This window comes from Aulonocara sp. 'chitande type north' Nkhata Bay, linkage group LG7 (genome assembly GCF_057382095.1).
Source record: "Aulonocara sp. 'chitande type north' Nkhata Bay isolate Kocher_YH1m ecotype deep benthic linkage group LG7, A_spYH_male_GT1.1, whole genome shotgun sequence".
Taxonomy (NCBI): Eukaryota; Metazoa; Chordata; class Actinopteri; order Cichliformes; family Cichlidae; genus Aulonocara; species Aulonocara sp. 'chitande type north' Nkhata Bay.
The window spans coordinates 49,840,098-49,857,648 of NC_141350.1; the positions used below are offsets into that span (position 1 = coordinate 49,840,098).

General features: G+C 40.7%; 1 protein-coding gene across 5 annotated transcripts; it reads right to left on the bottom strand.

Moving 5' to 3' along the window:
- Positions 1 to 1,522: 1,522 nt before the first annotated feature.
- On the bottom strand, positions 1,523 to 11,835 carry nup54 (nucleoporin 54). Of its 5 annotated transcripts, none has more exons than XM_086301043.1 (15): positions 11,677 to 11,835; positions 11,187 to 11,294; positions 9,265 to 9,348; positions 9,086 to 9,121; positions 8,500 to 8,580; positions 7,570 to 7,734; positions 7,037 to 7,254; positions 6,763 to 6,950; positions 6,467 to 6,663; positions 5,812 to 5,866; positions 5,120 to 5,213; positions 3,756 to 3,863; positions 3,371 to 3,490; positions 2,576 to 2,686; positions 1,523 to 2,103 (listed from the first exon to the last, which is right to left on the bottom strand). In XM_086301043.1, exons 1-15 carry the CDS (start codon positions 11,717 to 11,719, stop codon positions 1,975 to 1,977), a joined length of 1,737 nt encoding a protein of 578 aa, XP_086157169.1. In that variant the 5' UTR covers positions 11,720 to 11,835; the 3' UTR covers positions 1,523 to 1,974. The 5 variants fall into 5 exon arrangements, with proteins under 5 accessions (XP_086157169.1, XP_086157168.1, XP_086157170.1 ...); XM_086301042.1 differs by having other exon boundaries at positions 8,957 to 9,121; XM_086301044.1 differs by lacking the exon at positions 9,086 to 9,121 and having other exon boundaries at positions 11,677 to 11,834.
- Positions 11,836 to 17,551: the final 5,716 nt, after the last annotated feature.

Below are 17,551 nucleotides of genomic sequence, written 5' to 3' on the forward strand. Positions count from 1 at the left end.
TTACTGGGACAGTGGCGCGGCTGCCCCTCTGTTGGTCTTCCTTGGTCTCTTGTGTTCTGGGGGCCTCTGGATGTCTGGAGTCTTGATCTCCTCCATACCTGCTTCATGCCCTGGAGGACGGGGCTGTGGCCCCCCCACACCCTCTAACAGATCATTACATGAAGGAACCTTTGGAATGCAAGCATGCTGATCCACACAGGTATGCACACAGGTGTACACACGGGTATTCACAGACGCGGACTACAGCTTTCTTGGCTGCTGCCTCAAAGCACATTGTGCGCTGTCTATCTTGCGTGCTGCACAATATCGTTTATTATTTAGTATCTACTGATATCTACTGCTAGCTAGTTTATTGTGATGGTGCTGTTTTTTTTTTTAATATGTTGCTCTTTGTTGTTTGCTTTCTCTTCTGTTTTTTTTCTCCATACAGGTGACCCAGGTGTTTTGTTTTTTTTTTTTTTCTTCCCCCCCTTCTCACCGTCTCTTCTCCCCTTTGGTTTTCTTTCTCTCCCTCTCTTTCTTTCATTCTTTCTCCCTGTCCTATCCCCCAGTCATGTCTGTCCCGTTTGTAGCAACTGAAAATAAAATAAATTCACAATTATAATAAAGGTCAATTAAATGGACCAATATGGCAAGGCCATGATGATCCACTTGGTAAAATAAATCCGCTTGGCATCTTTCTTGGCCTTAAGACAACAATTCTGATGGCTAAAGATCCAAACAGGACACACAAAAAAAAAAAAAAAAAAAAAAAAAAAAAAAAAAATTAGATATGAAAGAATTTGACTTGTCCACATAGATCTTTGACTTCAACCCCACTGAACACCTTTGGGAGAAAGTAGAATGGAGACTGCAATCCAAGCCCTCAGTGTCCGGCCTCAAATGTTCTTCTGGGTGAAAATCTTGCAAAAAGAATTCCCAGAAGAATGGGAATGGTTTTCATAGCTGCAATGGTGGGGAACTCCATTTAGAATGGGATATCATAAAAAGCTCCTGTGGCTGTTATGTGTAATGTGTAGGTAGCTCACATAGTTTTGGCAACGTAGTCTATGTGGACTTTTCCCCCAAATATTTACAGGCAGATGAACAGATAATAACAAATAATGGGTATTAAATATTTACAATAAGACGAAAGTAAGGAGGCAAAGGCTGCCGGGTCTGGAGAATTCAGATGTTTAGCTCTTTGCCAGGTACTGAAGTAGAAGTTAGATGAGGGGATGTAATCTGCATGAAAGCTGCCTAATAAGTTCAACTGCCAATCAGTCTTTCATCTCCACCGGGATGTGAATCCGAGACATAAATCCTATCAACTCAAGCCCTGCTTTGATGAGATGTTGGAAAGGGCTGGCCTGAAGAGCTAAAGAAGGACCGTCGGGTGTTTCTATATTTGCACCAAAACAATGAAAATGCTCAGATCACAAAATAGGTGGACTTACAGGAATACATTTTCCCACACAGGAATAGATTATTGGGGAAATTAGCCATTGTTTAAAGTATGTGTGCAAGAGATGCAAGGTCACTGTGCTTTTTTCAACAAATGAAATTTATTAACATTCTAGGAGGATAAAAAAGAAAAACAAACATGTATTTACAATGTCTTCACTGGTGACATACACAACTTGTTTACATGCCAGTCACATTTGTAGTCTTATAATTATAATCTGATTTGACATAAGGGATCCCAGCTATTATTAGACTTTGTTGAGTCTTTTCCATTAGGGCTATGTCAGTTGAGAAAGCACAGATTAACCAGTCAGTGTTTACCTGGTACAGAAAGTGGGGCAAATGATAAACCTGTCCATGTGGGGACTTAAAGGCACATTCTAGTCAAAATGATCATCTGAGCAGACAGGTTCAGATATCACTGGGGTTATCAGGGAACTACAGTGCAGATTACCTCTAAATTAAATGGCTGATGCACCATTTTTTTGGGAGGATTGTGTGTCTGAGCATGTGCGGGTTGGTGGGGCAGACTCAGCTGAGGATGCCTCCTCTCATGTGTCCGCTGTCGCTCAGCCCGTGCTCTATAAGTTTGATGTCTTCCAAGTCATCTTTGATGACACTGATCAAATGACTTAAACCTTCCTGCTGTTGTTTTAAGTGCTGAAAGAGAGAGAAAAGGAGACAGTGTTTCAGTTACCGGGAGAAGACAACTTAAACATTCAGCTGTCTCCGCCTTCATCCACAAGTTTAGAGCAGTCTTCCTCAGATTAGAGCCACCAGTAAACAACACAGAAGCTCTGAGACCGACCTTGAAGCTAATGTTTTTACAATGTTACACTTATTTGCAATAAGGAAAATGCACCTGTGCAAGAGTGATTACTTCTATCGTTCACTGTCAGCACCTCAGAGATTACCCGCGTGAAGGAAGCTGGGTGAGAACCCTGACTGGATGTTAACATCATGATAATCTTTCAGCTTTTTGCAACTTAGTATCGGAAGACTCAAATGTTACTTTAATGTTCTCCTTCTTAGTGTTTTTTAAGTCCTGGGCCGACTTTCAGAAATCACTGAACACATGTTGTGAATGCCTGCACAACAACTGCAGGTCAGAGGTGCTAAAGTTCCGACTCACCTGTCTGATTTCTCTGAGGAGGTCTGCGTCCACACTGTAGCGCTCTTCTGATCTCACAGCTCCAAAGTGGTTCTGCATCCGGATTTGGGACATTAATTCATTTAACCGACCCTGTAAGACAAAGACAGAACAAATACTGTAAAAAACAAACACACGTTTGACGTCTAATAGCTGCTAAGAACTGTACGAACTGTTCATTCATTTTAGGGCTGCAATGATTCATCAAGTAACTCGAAAAACTATTACAAAAATATCCTCAATGAAAAGTCTTCGCATTGTTTCTTTGTAGCACTCAGCTAAGAGAAACTAAGCTAACAAACGAAGCTCCATTGTGTCATGTCCCAAACTCGAAATGATTATTCATGCTTCTGTTTCGTCACGATTGGAATACAGCAATGCACTATACACACACACGTCTTAGCAAAACCTCCCTAGAACGGTTGCAAATTGTTCAAAATGCTGTTGCCAGGCTTCTGACGAAATCCTCCAAGTTTTCACATGCGACTCCAATCTTGATGCAGCTACACTGGCTTCCAGTTTATTTCAGAGTGCAATTTAAGATTCTTTGAGAGCTCTTCATGGACAGGCACCAGGTTATTTCCCTGCTGATGGTGCCCATCTCTCCCCCCCCTTTTTGAATAATTTCTATTTCCTCATTAAGGCAAACGTATTTATGCGATTACTCAATTAGTCAATGGAGAATTGATAGAATACCTGATTACAAAAATATTTCATAGCGACTCTAATTGTTTGAAAGAACATAGCACTGTGCAGCCACAGTTTCAACACACTTGCCTTGAACTGTGTGGGGGCATTGAGTTCAGACTGAATGGTATCCAGCTGCACTCTGAGGTGCTCCTCGTCCACTTGGATAGCGTAGCCACTTTTTCGCTGGATCTCCTGTTTGATCAACACCTTCCAAGGGAAACAAAGGAGGAGAGATAAATATGGAAGGGAAAAAGAAAACTTATAAAGTAGTGAAGGGAAAGCTCTAGACTGATGTCATTCAGATATGACAGTTTATTTCATGCAAAACACAGTTCTACTTTTCAATTCCCACACATTATTTTTATTTATGTAAACAGTGAATTTTGAGCTCCTACAGTTACTCTAAGTTTAACAGAGATGTAGGGATGTCTGAATGGCTTATTTAAAAAAAAAAAAAAAGTGAGACAGCAACCTGCAGCACTCGGTGAGATAGATCCATCAACTTCCTCTTGTACTGGGCGATCTTTGCCACTGTGGTTGCTTGGTTCTTTTGCAGTTCACTGATGTCATTGGAGATAATCTGCAAGTCCACACATGCATGGTTGAAAACAGTGAGGATGAACCTTTGTGACATTTCCAGAATTCCTTTGATTGCAAGTACTTTATGCTTTTTTAAAACTGATAACAAGCATATGTTTGATATTAGAGGTCTTCACACATCCAAAATTTCATGCCCGAATGCAAAAAGACTTGGAAAAAGTTTCACCTGGAGCAAAATTTATTTATTATTTGAATGCAGGGGCCATGGACAACAGAGAAAAATGCCAAACCTGATCTGGCAAGGATGCTCAATCTGCACAGATATTAGAGCTGACTGTAAATCACAAGGTAGCTTAAATGTAATACTTCTTTAGAGTTATGTAGCCGTCTCTCCTGTGCTTGGCCGTGACTTTGACTAACCGCCTTTGCCAGGAAATTTAGGTTAAAAAGATCCAGGTGTTTCTGTTGCTCTTTCCTCTTCCTGATTAAAGCAGTGTGGCTAATACCTCTATACAACTTAAAGGTCCACTCGCTACAACAGATACTGTGACTCATTTTGAAGCAGCGTTTAACAGAGTGACGAGAACTTTGACATTTATAACATTATGCTGAAACACACACAGTTCAAGACCAACAGCCTTAGAACTGGACTCAAGTGACAATATTAAAAAGTAGAAAAAAGCAGATGAGAACCCACACAGCTACCAGGTCTCATGTTCTAGTTTAGTTTGAAATGTCCTATGATATACATATGTGTGTGGTGGGGTGTGGTTTGTGGCTCAGCTGCAGGGAGGGGTGGAGCAATGATCAGCAGACCGTGCCAAGGGAGGCTGGCCGACACAGCTGATTTTCACCATACTAATCACACTTTCTCCCATTGCAGTAGCTGCTGGGGCCTGGGGATAGCAGTGCAGACAGAGTGCACAGTGGAGCAGAGCTGGGCTGAGCAGGAGAGAGATCCAAAGCAGAACTGAGCGATCTGGACAGTGTTTAAATAAACGTCCCCTGAAAGTGCAACTGAGAACTGTGTGCGTCTCGTGCTGGGATCAGCGTAACAAAGTGTTACAATATAAATATACTTGCTTCCAAACTGATTTTGTTGTTAACAGAACATTTCTACCTGAAATAGCAGGTAAACACGGGTGTTTCTAATCACATTAAAGCTGAACCTTCATGTCATTACTAACACCTGTGCTTACATGCACTGCACCCATGTTGAATCCTTTAAGAAAAAGAAGAAAAAAAATCTGGAAAATTAAAACCACAAACAGCAGGAACAGTGACTACTACACTCACATCCACTCTGGTCTGGTGCTGTTTAGTCATCTGCTCCTGGATCTGCAGCCTGCGGAGCAGCTCCTTAAATCCTACCATGGGCACTGGGATCAACCTGGACACAAAATGAAGCAGCAGCTTTTATTGAATTTTTGTTGAACTTGTAGTTAACGGTAACAACTCACAAAAAAACCTTTAGAAACTATTTATTATCGGAACTAGATCAAATCTGGGGAATTGGTGCCTCGGCTTTTCCTACTCAGGCTTTCAGAAAAACATTTCTCCTAATATGAACTAATTTATTAAAAATGTGTGAAAAGGGGTCATGGATGTTTATGCTAGTGTGCTATTTCTATTCTTGTATGTTGCTTGCTTACTTGCTGTTTATTAGTGTTTGCTGGTCCCTCAATGGTTTGCAATATAGAACAGTTATCTTATCGTCAGCCCAGACTTTATGCTTATGCTTTAGCGCCCTCTATGGGTCATGTAGTAGACTAGGTTTTGAATTATTTATCATAACAGATAAATAATTCAGACTGTTTGTTATAGACTGATGAACACTTGGAGTCGATTCATGTTTATCTGTCATTTTCCATATTGGTTCAACTAAGTTAAATAAAATTGTATTATTTAGCCAGATGTCTTGCTTTTTATAAACTCGGGTAACTTTGCGTTAATTATAATAAAAACTTATAACAACACAACCAACTCACTTCTCTGGATCGGGGTTGTCCACCTTGGCCTGTTCCCAGATAATAGGATCCACTCCTGTTCAGGAAGAAACATTATTGGCAACTATTCAAAACAACCAACTTGAATGACACTTTCTTCTATTACAGTGGTCTCTCGCTATAACGTGTTTCACCTTTCATGGCCTCGCTGTTTTGCGGATTTTTTGTGTGTGCAATTTTGCATGTTTTTTTGTTTTTTTTTTTAAACAGCACTTTATATTCTGCGTCCTGATTGGCTGCAGAGCATTGTCAATCAATATCGTGCCATCTCCCCTGTACAGTACAGAGCGCATTCAGCTTTTCATATTTACATAAATCTTCGATTGCTAGCAGTGTGACTCTGAAGTGCTGTGCTGTATGTTTGTAAGTTTCCTCCCCAACAAACAACAACGTCGACGAAACGTTTTGCACCGTCAAAGGCAACCGCGGGTGCCTTTGGTTTCATTCTATAATACTGGACGTATTCTTCTACGAAGGTTTAAACTTTTTACAGCCTTAAAACATCTATAATAATTGTGAAAAATAAAGTTGGCTACTTCACGGATTTCACCTATTGCAGGTTATTTTTGGAACGTAACTCCCGCGATAAACGAGGGACCACTGTACACAAGAAAAGAACACACCAAAGCACATTTACCTGCAGGAGCATTTTGCAGCAGCTGTTTGAGCTGTGCTGGGGACAGCTCTGTGCGCGTCACTGACATGACCACTCCAATCTGAGTGAGCTGGACCTTTATGTTAGCCTGCTCCAGGTAGTTGAAGAGGGTACTCGCTGGGATTCGCTTGGAGGTGCCGTTGGGAGAGCGCTCAACCAAATAAATGATCACCTCTGTTCTAAAAAGGACAGGAGATACAAGAGTGTTTCTACATGATCTACTACTACTACTACAACAAAAACAAAAAAAGAAAAATAATCACATATTTATGACTTACTGGTCATTCGACAGGGCTTTGACACCCTCTACATTGACAGTGAGGGTCTGGTTGCTTCCTAGGATCTTGTGGAGGGACTCGACCAGTTGCTGCTGCTGAGCTCTCACATCAGCTTCTTTTTTATTAAGAATCAAGACTACTAAACCATCTTCATCCTTACTCATCGGGATGCAGCTGTACCCCACCGCCTAGGAACCACAAGATACACATGACTACAATGTAAAATTCAAAGCAAAACAAACCAAACACACTGTGCTGAGCTTTCTGTCTTTACCTTGAACCTGCAGAATGGGTTCTCCTGATTGAACTCCACAGGTGGGTTGTTGTTGCTGTAGTAGCCCTTCCCTGTGCCCCAGTATGCCTGCAGCTGGTTCCATTTGGCAAGTATGGAGTCACGCTCATCTCCTAACAAGGTGGGAGCTGACAGAGCGGTGACCTGCTGGTAAAGCTGGGTGGACTGATTCTGACCCGCCTGCTGACCGAACAAGCCTCCTGGCCACGGGAACCAGAGGTAAAACATTTCACAGCTCATTTTATCTTATTCTTCAAATGTATTCAAAAAACATTTTACTAGAAAAGAAAGATGCCAGAAAATCATGTGGAATTTAGTGAAATGTCTCCAATTTCATGATACCCAAAGTTGCATAATTATAACAACAAGGTATTGGCACCAGTTTTGAACTTTGTAAAAGATTTGTTTCTAACAGAATATCAGTCTGAATAGCTGTGGTTGGCTTTAACTCTGTTCAACAGATATCCATTTTATTTGTATTTTTCCCCTATTTGCAGGGAAATTGAGGTTCTTACCTTGCTGCTGCTGAGTCTGCTGGATATTAAAGCCTCCAAAGCCACCCAGGCTAGTTGCTCCTAGTCCAGTTCCAGTTCCAAATCCCGATGTTCCTGCAGCAGTCCCTGTGCTAAGCCCAGTCGGGAATCCAAACCCTTTGTTCTGCATGTTACCAAACAGGCTTCCTAAAACAAAACAACGTGCAAACACAGGGAGGAAGTATGATTGAGGAAGTACGAGTGCTCATGAAAAACCAGTTTAGAAAACAATGTTTGGGAAATATGCTTCCAGCTTTGCTGGAGAGACACCGCAGAAAATAAAAGGACTTTTGGCAGTTTTAGCATTTGTTATTTTACAACGGAAGCCTTAAAAGTGATACAATAGTTCCAAATAAATTTGTGGTAACAATCTAAATAAATAAAATTGTGAACATTTCATTGTTATCTGCAGTGTGGCAGCGTTTTTAGGTGTAAGTAAATGAATGAAATTTTCTATCCTTTTCCAGTGAGCTACTGCCACTCATGACACACTTCCTACTTTGAAGTTTGAATCCACTGAAACAAGCATTACGTAGAGCGACACAGCACGAGTCAAAAATAAGCACAAAAGTAGCCTAGGTGATGTTTACCACCTAGGCTCAGATGGCTGGCCCTGCTTTTGCCTGAGATTTTGTGCTGTTAATTTTTTTTCCTTCTCACTGTCGCCAAGTGCTTGCTCTTAGATTATTGGGGTTTTATCTCTATTATGGTAGGGTCTTTAGTTGCATTATATCAATAAATGTGAAATGAATTAAAGCCCATTTTTTTCTCTTCCAGTGCATTGCAATTTGGCCAGAAATGCAAGATGTTCTTCAAAAACCTAGCATTATCTTCATGTACCTTTCCTGGCTTGCACAGAAATGTTAACTGTAATAAAGCAGAGTGGGGGTTCAAACCAGCTCTATAACTAACCTGTTGCGGGGGGAGCAAAGCTAAATGTTGCCCCTGGTGCAGCAACAGTTGTCGTCGTTGTTCCGAAGCCACCGAACGCGCCTAAGAAGAAGAGAAAAGAAATGTGCTCAATGAGGTGACAAACCCCCCCAAAAGCAAAACAAAAAACAAAACAGGTGAGAGAATGACAGAATGAAATCACAACTGCTACGATTAATAAGAGGAGAATGAGAATTTCACTACAATATAGCGATTTACCTCTACACAAAGGTGAAAGTGTAGTGACTCTTGACAGCAATCAAATGAAATGACTAAAAATTCAACATTTTATCTCTTCATGCAATCACAGCGATGCATTGTGTTCATGAAATGAATCACCAGGTGAGGAGAAAACGATCCTTGATCCACACAGATATCAAACAATGGATAGAAATGTAAGTTTACAGACAGAGTGTACTGATTCACAAAGGTCATCTACCTGTGCTAGCCAGGCTATTACCAAAATTGAAAATTGTGCCAGTGGTGGTTGCTGTACCAAAGCACCCCACATTAAAGCTGACTGCTGCCGGGTTTGCATTTAAACCGAACCCCCCAAAACTAAACCCACCAGCCGTGGTGTTTCCAGCTCCCAGCCCCCCAAATCCTGCAGCCAAAGCAGGCAGGCAGCGAGAAAGAGAGAATGACATGGAATTAAATGACACAACGCCAGATTTAGCACAGGCTCATTTATTGTAAAAACAGTCTTCAAGTGTCTTAAAAGAAAAGTCTGAACAATGAGCGTCTTACCAGTGTTGGTGGAGCCAAAGCTAAAGCCTGTGGCTGGTGCAGCAGTGGTGGTGGTGGCTGCCCCAAAACCAGGGGCTGTTAGAGCTAATGGAGGCAAAGCACACAAAAATAATACATTATTGGCTTTATTTTGCATTAGTTAGTAAAACAAAACGTTAACAGCAAGCACAAGAAGAAGGTCTTTATCTTCTATGTAGCAACCCCTGAAGGAATTTTCTTTTACAAAGGGACCGTTTACTTAAGTCCCCACAATTGCAGTTCCCAGATGTGAGTGAATCCCACATTCCCATGATAAAATGCTCAACTTTAGCTATGAAAACCACATTAACAGCCTAGTACAGACAGTTTTGGACTGTATGCAACTATCTGTGCTGAATACTAGTAAGGTCCTAGTTATACAGCAGTCACACAGGCTTTGAGCCTAGCTGGCAACTAAGTGGCAACCACTGGTTGCAAGGGAAAAAAAACAAAAAAAAAAAACACATTCCCTGGTTGGCGATTGGTTACAAAAGACAGCTGGCTGTCACTGAGTGAAATCGGTTGAAAATGCTGCATCAAAAGCCTCCTTTATGATTGCATCTTATGGAAGATGATGACTTGTCTGCAAACACCAACTACTTGCGGAGTCGTAGTGAAATTTGGAAAAAGTGCGACAAACCAGAAACGGAGTTCTGTAGCCATCAAATTACAAATTATGCTTCAGTATTCCAACCAATATATTTCAAAACATACAACTTTTACTCTGAAGGTGAACACTCTCAGTTTACAGTTTGTGTCACACTTTTCACAGTTTTACTAGTGCATGGAGAGCAGCTGGTGTATCTTCCATGCAAACTAGGCAACCACTAATCTGCTAGCAATCACGAGGAGGCTCTTCAATGCAGCACTGCATTCTTTTTTTTTGACACCAATTTCACAGCAACAACAGCCAACAACTACTCGCTAAACAGTGAGAAAATGCACATTTGGTTGCTGAATGGTTGCCAACCGGTCTCTAGGCCTATATGACTAAAGACCATCCAAATAACCAGACCTCTTGGGGAAGCTCCAGGAATGCTTGCTTAACGACCAATACCTTTCAGGTGGTGGTCTTTATCAAGCTCATCACGAACTGGACACCCTGACAATGTTTATAGCGTTGGTGCCTTTTTGAGCATTTAGAAGTATCCTGTCTCAGAGTGAAGCTGAAAAACTAGTTCATGCATTTATTACTTCCAGGCTGGAGTACTGCAATTCATTATTATCAGGATGTCCGTAAAACTTGCTGAAAAGCCTTCAGCTAATCCAAAATGCTGCAGCAAGAGTGCTGACAGGGACTAGAAAGAGAGAGCAGATTTCTCCTGTATTGGCTTCCTGGTAAATCCGGAATTGAATTCAAAATCCTGCTCCTCACATACAAGGTCTTAAATAATCAGGCCCCATCTTATCTTAATGACCTTATAGTACCATATCACCCTATTAGAGCACTTTTTGACAAACAATATGGCTTGTTGTGTGATACTACCCATCCAAGCAGTTCAGGTTTATGAGTGACATTTGAGTATTTAATTAGTTTGTTATTTAGGACTGATTAGCAGCTATCTGTATCTGTGAGGTGCACCATATAGTGAGTGCTTAGTTAGTTGGTTGAGCCCCGTCATCCAAATTGCCCATGTTAAGGATTTAAACCCAAGAAACCAACTGGTAGATATGTTGAAAGTGCATCAAGAGGTGAAGAAATGCTCAATTTAAAACAAACTTACTAACAAAACAAAACAAAAACACCCAGAAGCTTTGAGCCCTAGACTGAGGGAACCTAGTGGGCTCAGTTATGCTCCGAGAAGAAGGGTTTGATCACATTGGTGGCGGTTACGTGATGATAATGCCCCATGTACAGGATAAACCCCGTAAGGAGTGAATCTGGGTCTAAGCTTTGGACTTACTACCGAATCCGGATGAGGCTGTGGTTGTGGTGGCTGGGGTGCCGAAGCCAAATGTTGTCGATGGCGTAGTTTTGGCTCCAAATGAACCGAATGAAAACCCGGACGTGCCTTTTAGAAACAAACAAACAACGAGAGAGCGCTGTAAGTACTGGGTAAGCTTGTATTAGCTTCCACACGGGCATCCAAAACAGTTAGCCACAAGAGCTAGGTCTCACTGGAGCCCAGTTTAGCACCGAAACACGCGAACACAAATCCGACTGCAATTCATTAGTTGCACTGACTCAAGTGTAAAAGCGCTCTCTGTTTTCACGTGATGTCTGTCGTTAGCCGGTAGACGAACCCACCGTAACAACTGAGGGTGAACCATTAGCCGACCATTTCTATGTATTACTCATGTACAAGCATTAACACAGCTTTAGCTTCGACACGAAATATGTGACACATCACCAGCTCTTACAAGTATTTCATAATTAACTAAAAATGTCCATACTTGCTGCTGGGTTGCTCGTGGCACCGCCAAAATTGAACGCCATGTTGAGTGCTGTCACCACGGACACCTTCTTCTTCGTCTTCTGCTGCTGCTGCTTCTTCGTCTGATTCTGGTCCAACTGGGTGGTGCACTACCGCCACCTGCTGTCCCAAAATAATAATTGAACAGCCGCCGGTACAAAAACAGTAGGTTACTTTTATGAAAAATATTTGTGGAAAGGAACATGACCGGTGTTGTGCCAAAAAGTGAGATGTTTCCGTGTGTTTTCTATGTGCAATATATTTGATTATATTGGTAAATAGATTGCAATCAAGAGGGGGGTATGAAGGGGTTTTAAGATAAGATAGAACTTTATTAATCCCTCAGGTGGGTTCCTCTGGGAAATTCGATTTCCAAAAAGCACATCACTGACAGAAGTTACAGTTACAGAATATTATATATATATATATACACACACACACACACATATATAAATACAGAGACAAATATAAATAAAATATACGAAGGGGATAAATAGAATAAATAGGAATAAAAATAAAAATACAAGTGAATTGCACATTTCAAGTATTGAGGTCTATTGCACTGTTGACTATTTACAAAAAGTATTGCACAAGGTATTGTACAGTGAGGTGAAGAGGCACTACAGCTTAGTTGTTCCCCCCTCCTTTGTCCTCCTGTCTCCCCTCCCTCTCCCCTCCAGAGAGGAGTTAAACAGTTTGATGGCGTGTGGGACAAAGGAGTTTTTAAGTCTGTTAGTTCTTGTCTTGGGGAGAAGCAACCTGTCACTGAACAGACTCTTCTGGTTGTTAATGGCCGTGTGCAGAGGATGCCCAGCATTGTTCATAATGTCCAGCAGTTTCTTTAGTGTCCTTTTCTCTGCCACTGTCACCAGAGTGTCCAGCTTCATGCCGACCACAGAGCCAGCCTTCCTGATCAGTTTCTCTAGCCTGCATGAGTCCTTCTTTGCTGTGCTGCTCCCCCAGCACACCACAGCATAGAAAAGTACTCCAGCAACCACCGACTGGTAAAACATCCTCAGGAGCTTCCTGCAGATGTTAAAAGACCTCAGCCTCCTGAGGAAGTACAGTCGGCTTTGGGCTTTTTTATACAGGTGCTCTGTGTTGCATGACCATATATGTAAATAAAGAAATGACCTGCTTTGCAAGTATGATTATTACTGTGCAATACTGTACCAACATTATAAAATATATGTTATATAATTATATCGGGTTTTTTTTAAAAAAAATTTATTTTAGCTTTTTGCATTGTAATAGGAATCTTCCTTCTGGCTCAGAATGACCAGAACAGATACGTTTGGCAAATTCTCAACAGATTTTAAACCAGTGTGTCATTTACAGCTGTTTAAATCCTGGGAATCAAGTTTTGGGCACACTGCAGATTTATTTTCTACACATGCATGATGGAAATTAGCGCATTGCATCTCTATTTATTGAGATCTGGAGACTGTAGAGGCCATTTGAATACAATAAACTCTTTATGTTAAAAAAAATAGCTTGAAATAATTTGAGATTTGTGAGATGATGCATTGTTCTGCTGGAACCATCATAAAATAGGTACACTGTTAGAAGGGATGGACATGGTCAGCAGCAATACTCAGGTAGCCTGTCATGTTTAAACAATGCTCAATCGGTATTAAGAGGTGCCGAAATGTACCAAGAAGATATGCCCTGCAACACTACACCAGCACCACCAACAGCCTGCCCAGCTGATACAAGTCAGGATGTTTACAACAGCACCATTCAAATGTTTCAGCAGAAACTGAGACTGGCAAACATTTTCCAACCTTCTATTGTCCAATTTTGGTGAGCCTGTGTGAAGGGGTGGCATCGGTGTGGTCTTCTGCTGCAGATCTGCATTAAGGTTTGATGTGTTATGGGTTCAGAGATAATCTTCTCCTAAAAGCTGTCTGGGCATTCTCCTCTGACCTTTACAGCTCACTGGATATTTTTTAGACCTTTTTCTGTAAACCCTAAAAATACTTGTGTTGGAAAAATCCCAGTAGATCAACAGTTTCTGAAAAATTTAGACCAGCCCACATGGCACAAACAATCCTGCCTCATTCAAATTCACTTAAATCATCTTTCTTCCCAAGTCATCTTGACCATCTCTACATGCCTTTTTAAAAACGTTCAAATCACGAGAGCCAATATTGTATATAAAGGTTTTAGAGCGACGTGTGCTCCCCTCCAGATGACATCTATTTCAGGGAAGGCCTTGTGTATTTCTGCAGGACAATGCAAAACCACATACTGCAGCGATTACAAAAGCATGGCTTAGTTGGAGAAGAGCCTGGGTGCTGAATTGTCCTGCCTGGAGTATAGATCTTTCACCTATAGAGAACATTTGGCACATCATTAAACGAAAAATGACCACAAACTCTTCAGTGGCTGGAAACCTATATCGGGTAAGAATGGGACCAAATTCCAACAACAAAACTCAAGAATCTCATAACCTCGAGGCCCAGACGTGCTTCAAACTGTTTTGAAAAGGAAAGGAGATGCTACATCAGGGTGAACACGTTGCTGTCCCAAATATTTTGAGACCTGTAGGAAACATCAAATTTGAAACGAGCTCATTTATTTATGCTCTGATGTGAATACAATGTTGGCTCATGTGATCTGAAAGTCTTTTAGTTTTCATTTTGTTCAAATTTAAAGAACATCCCAACTTTCTGCAATTTGGGTTTTACATAAAAAACAAACAAACCTTTTCTTTGTGGAAAACGTCCAATTACAGTCCAATAACTCATCTATATATGTTTAGCATAGCTGCAACTTTAAGCTGCATGTTTCATGTCTACCTTCAGGGATGCCAGCTGAAACATCTGCTAACTGATATTTGAAAAGGTGAAATTAAACATAATTCGAAGCAGCACAATTTTCTGGCTTTTCTGGGGACCGAGTTATATCATCACTGTTATGATATTTTGATACCACGGTAAGCATTTACAGGATATTGTTTCATACAGGAAAACTGTTACTCAATAAGGCCCATATACTAGTTGTTTTTCTCTTTCTCTGTGACCCAAGAATTAATGTGTAAGACTTACAGGCTGGTACCTCAAGGTCGAAAACACCACAGAGATGAGACCACTTCCTTACTCCCATCCTCCCTTTTTTCTTTATCTCCTGGAAAAGGCTCGTTAAAGGCTAGGTGGTTTGTTTCAGAATTCACTGATGAAAGAACTCTGTATTCTATGTCTAGGAGTGTATTTTGCTGGGATGATCATAAATTGTAGCTGAACTGATAAACTACACACAGGATACTTCTTGGCTCACAAGGCAGGAAGACGTTTCCTTATTTGGTCTGTACCGGTTTGAACTGGGAAAGCTGACACACGAACCTTTTTTTCATCTATATAAACTGCTGTGTATCAAATAAACCTTTGAGTCGATTTGGGAAGACAACCTAAAGCAGTCTCTGTTTTCTTGTTCTCCCAAGCTGCTCCCGACGTCGTAACTAACCCAGCTGAATGGCATACCTGAGTGTTACTTTAAATAATTAGGAATCTTAGAAGGAAAGGACAGAACTCTGCTTATCGCTCACGCCACGGAGGAAACCCGGGAAGGCAATTTCCTTCAATTTTGGTGTCAGAAGTGGGATCCTGACAGAAGGTAAATATGTGTCTTTCATATTTATATAAAGACCTATTATACCTCTCTCAGTGATCGACCATAAAAAAACGGGATATGCTGACGAAGTTTCACTTAGTGATCCAGAGAGATACACTGACTGACTTCCTCAGTCCCCGAATAAAGAAACGGGATATGCTGACGAAGTTTCACTTAGTGATCCAGAGAGATACACTGACTGACTTCCTCAGTCCCCGAATAAAGTAAATTAACCCTTGTGTGGTGTTGGTGGACACAGGAAGTTGCCTGTTGTCTTGAATATTTTAATTTTGTTTAAAAAATAATAATAATAATAATAATTAATTGTTTAATTAAACGTACGTTAAAAAGTGAGAAGTTGCTCACTCAGAAAAAGTGACACAGAAAGTTGCCTGTTGTCTTAAATACTTCTCGTTAAGTGAGAAGTTGCTCACCAAAGAGTGACACAGGGAGTTGCCTGTTATCTTGAAACGTACGTTAAGAAGTGAGAAGTTGCTCACTCACAGAAAGCTAGTAAATAATTAAATTTAATTTTGTTAAAAAAAAAAAAAAAAAAAACGAAAGAAAACTGAAAACGGGTCTCACAGACCCGATTACCATACAAGGGTTAAAAGCAGTAAATTAAAAGCAGAAAGAACACAGGAAGTTGCCTGTTGTTTTACGAGAAGTTGCTCGTTAAGCGAGAAGTTGCTCGCTAAGTGAGAGTTGCTCACACAAACAAAAAATTGCTAGCAATAAATTTAAAGTGACCTCAGCTGTGCCGCAGCGAAAATACTAACATAAATCCTCCTAGCGTGTAAACCCCTCTGGAAATCACTGAACATGGGTCAGAATTATTCAAAGACCACAGACAGGTCCGATAAAAAAATCTAAAGTACCTGTAAAACCAAAAATTAATAAAATACAAAATAAAGTCTCAAATAACGGCTCAGTATAACTCCCATTTCCGGTTACGTGTAACCTACGTCCGCGAATCGGTGAAGACGTCCATGATCACGTATCCAGAACATGCGGGAGTGCTTATGTGACTGACTTTGTTTACAACTTAAGAAGTTCAATGCATTCTAATTTATTTTCGGAGCCTTATCCCGAACGATTATCGCCAGAAAACAGGTCAGTAGAAATGTTGAATATCATTTGTGATAAGAAAAGTAGTCTGCTTAAAAAGTCCTGTAGAAAATATATGATAGAATGCCGCGACGTGATGCATCAAATGTTACCGCTATGGACAAAAGGAGGGTAAATAATGACAAAGTCGCCGATTTCTTTAAGAATCTAAAGAAATTCCTGCTAATAATGTCCAGAGACAAAAGTGACTTAAATGCAGTAACTATGTGTAAACAGAAGCCTGATGAATCTATCCTAGTATTCATAAAACGCTTTATGCACTGTTGGACAAGCTAGAGGTGCAAATTTAGCCAGCAGCCGCAGACACCCAAAGCAAAAATGAATTTGTGTATTTCATTTAACATAAAGGGTGAAATGTTTGCTGACACTGATAACAGCTTATGTTTTCTCTGCCCTATGTACCGACATGATGGAGAAGGAACATCCTCTGTGTCAGCTGGACCCTCAGCAGAGAATGAACTCAACATCCTTTTTGTCCGGTACTCTATGTCACACACTGTGCCAAAAAAAAAAAAAAAAAAAAAAAAAAAAAAACGTGTACAGACGCCACTAACAGGTAATCCCATGACTGGGAGCCACACTTTTGTTTCTCTCACACTGTTCAACAACATGATAACTGCTCACACAAGTGAAGGTCAAACAGTGATTTTGTCACATAACTCAGACATAGTTTATGACATAACTACACCATGTCGTCACATAGATCTAACCTACCCTATCCACTGTACTATTTCTGCACTTACGTTGCCAGCTGAATACCAGAATATGACCTTGTGGTCAAAAAGTGAGAATGATATAGGATTTATTGACTGTACACTTTATCACGTACACCTATTAAAACACAACAAGCAGTATATGTCACGCAGCATCCCATTTCCATGGAAAAAGCCGCAGTCCTAGATGTCATGATAGGAGATTTATTGACTACAGGAGTAATAAAGCCCACACTCCTGTCAATCCTGTGCCAAAGCCTAACAAACCTGGCGTATGGCGTTTCATACAAGACTTAAGGCAAATTAATGCAGTCAACATTCCTCTGCCACCTCTCGTTTCAGATGTTCACAGCATATTGACATGCATTGCATACACATTTTACCGTGGTGGATTTATGCTCC

Excerpts from the sequence above, each read along its gene's own strand:
- nup54 (XM_086301042.1), bottom strand. The coding sequence starts at position 11,719 with ATGGCGTTCAATTTTGGCGGTGCCACGAGCAACCCAGCAGCAA. Across the intron at positions 7,735-8,499 it reads CTTTGCTCCCCCCGCAACAG|GAAGCCTGTTTGGTAACATG; the intron begins GTTAGTTATAGA and ends GTTTTGTTTTAG. Across the intron at positions 2,687-3,370 it reads ATGCCCCCACACAGTTCAAG|GGTCGGTTAAATGAATTAAT; the intron begins GCAAGTGTGTTG and ends TTTGTCTTACAG.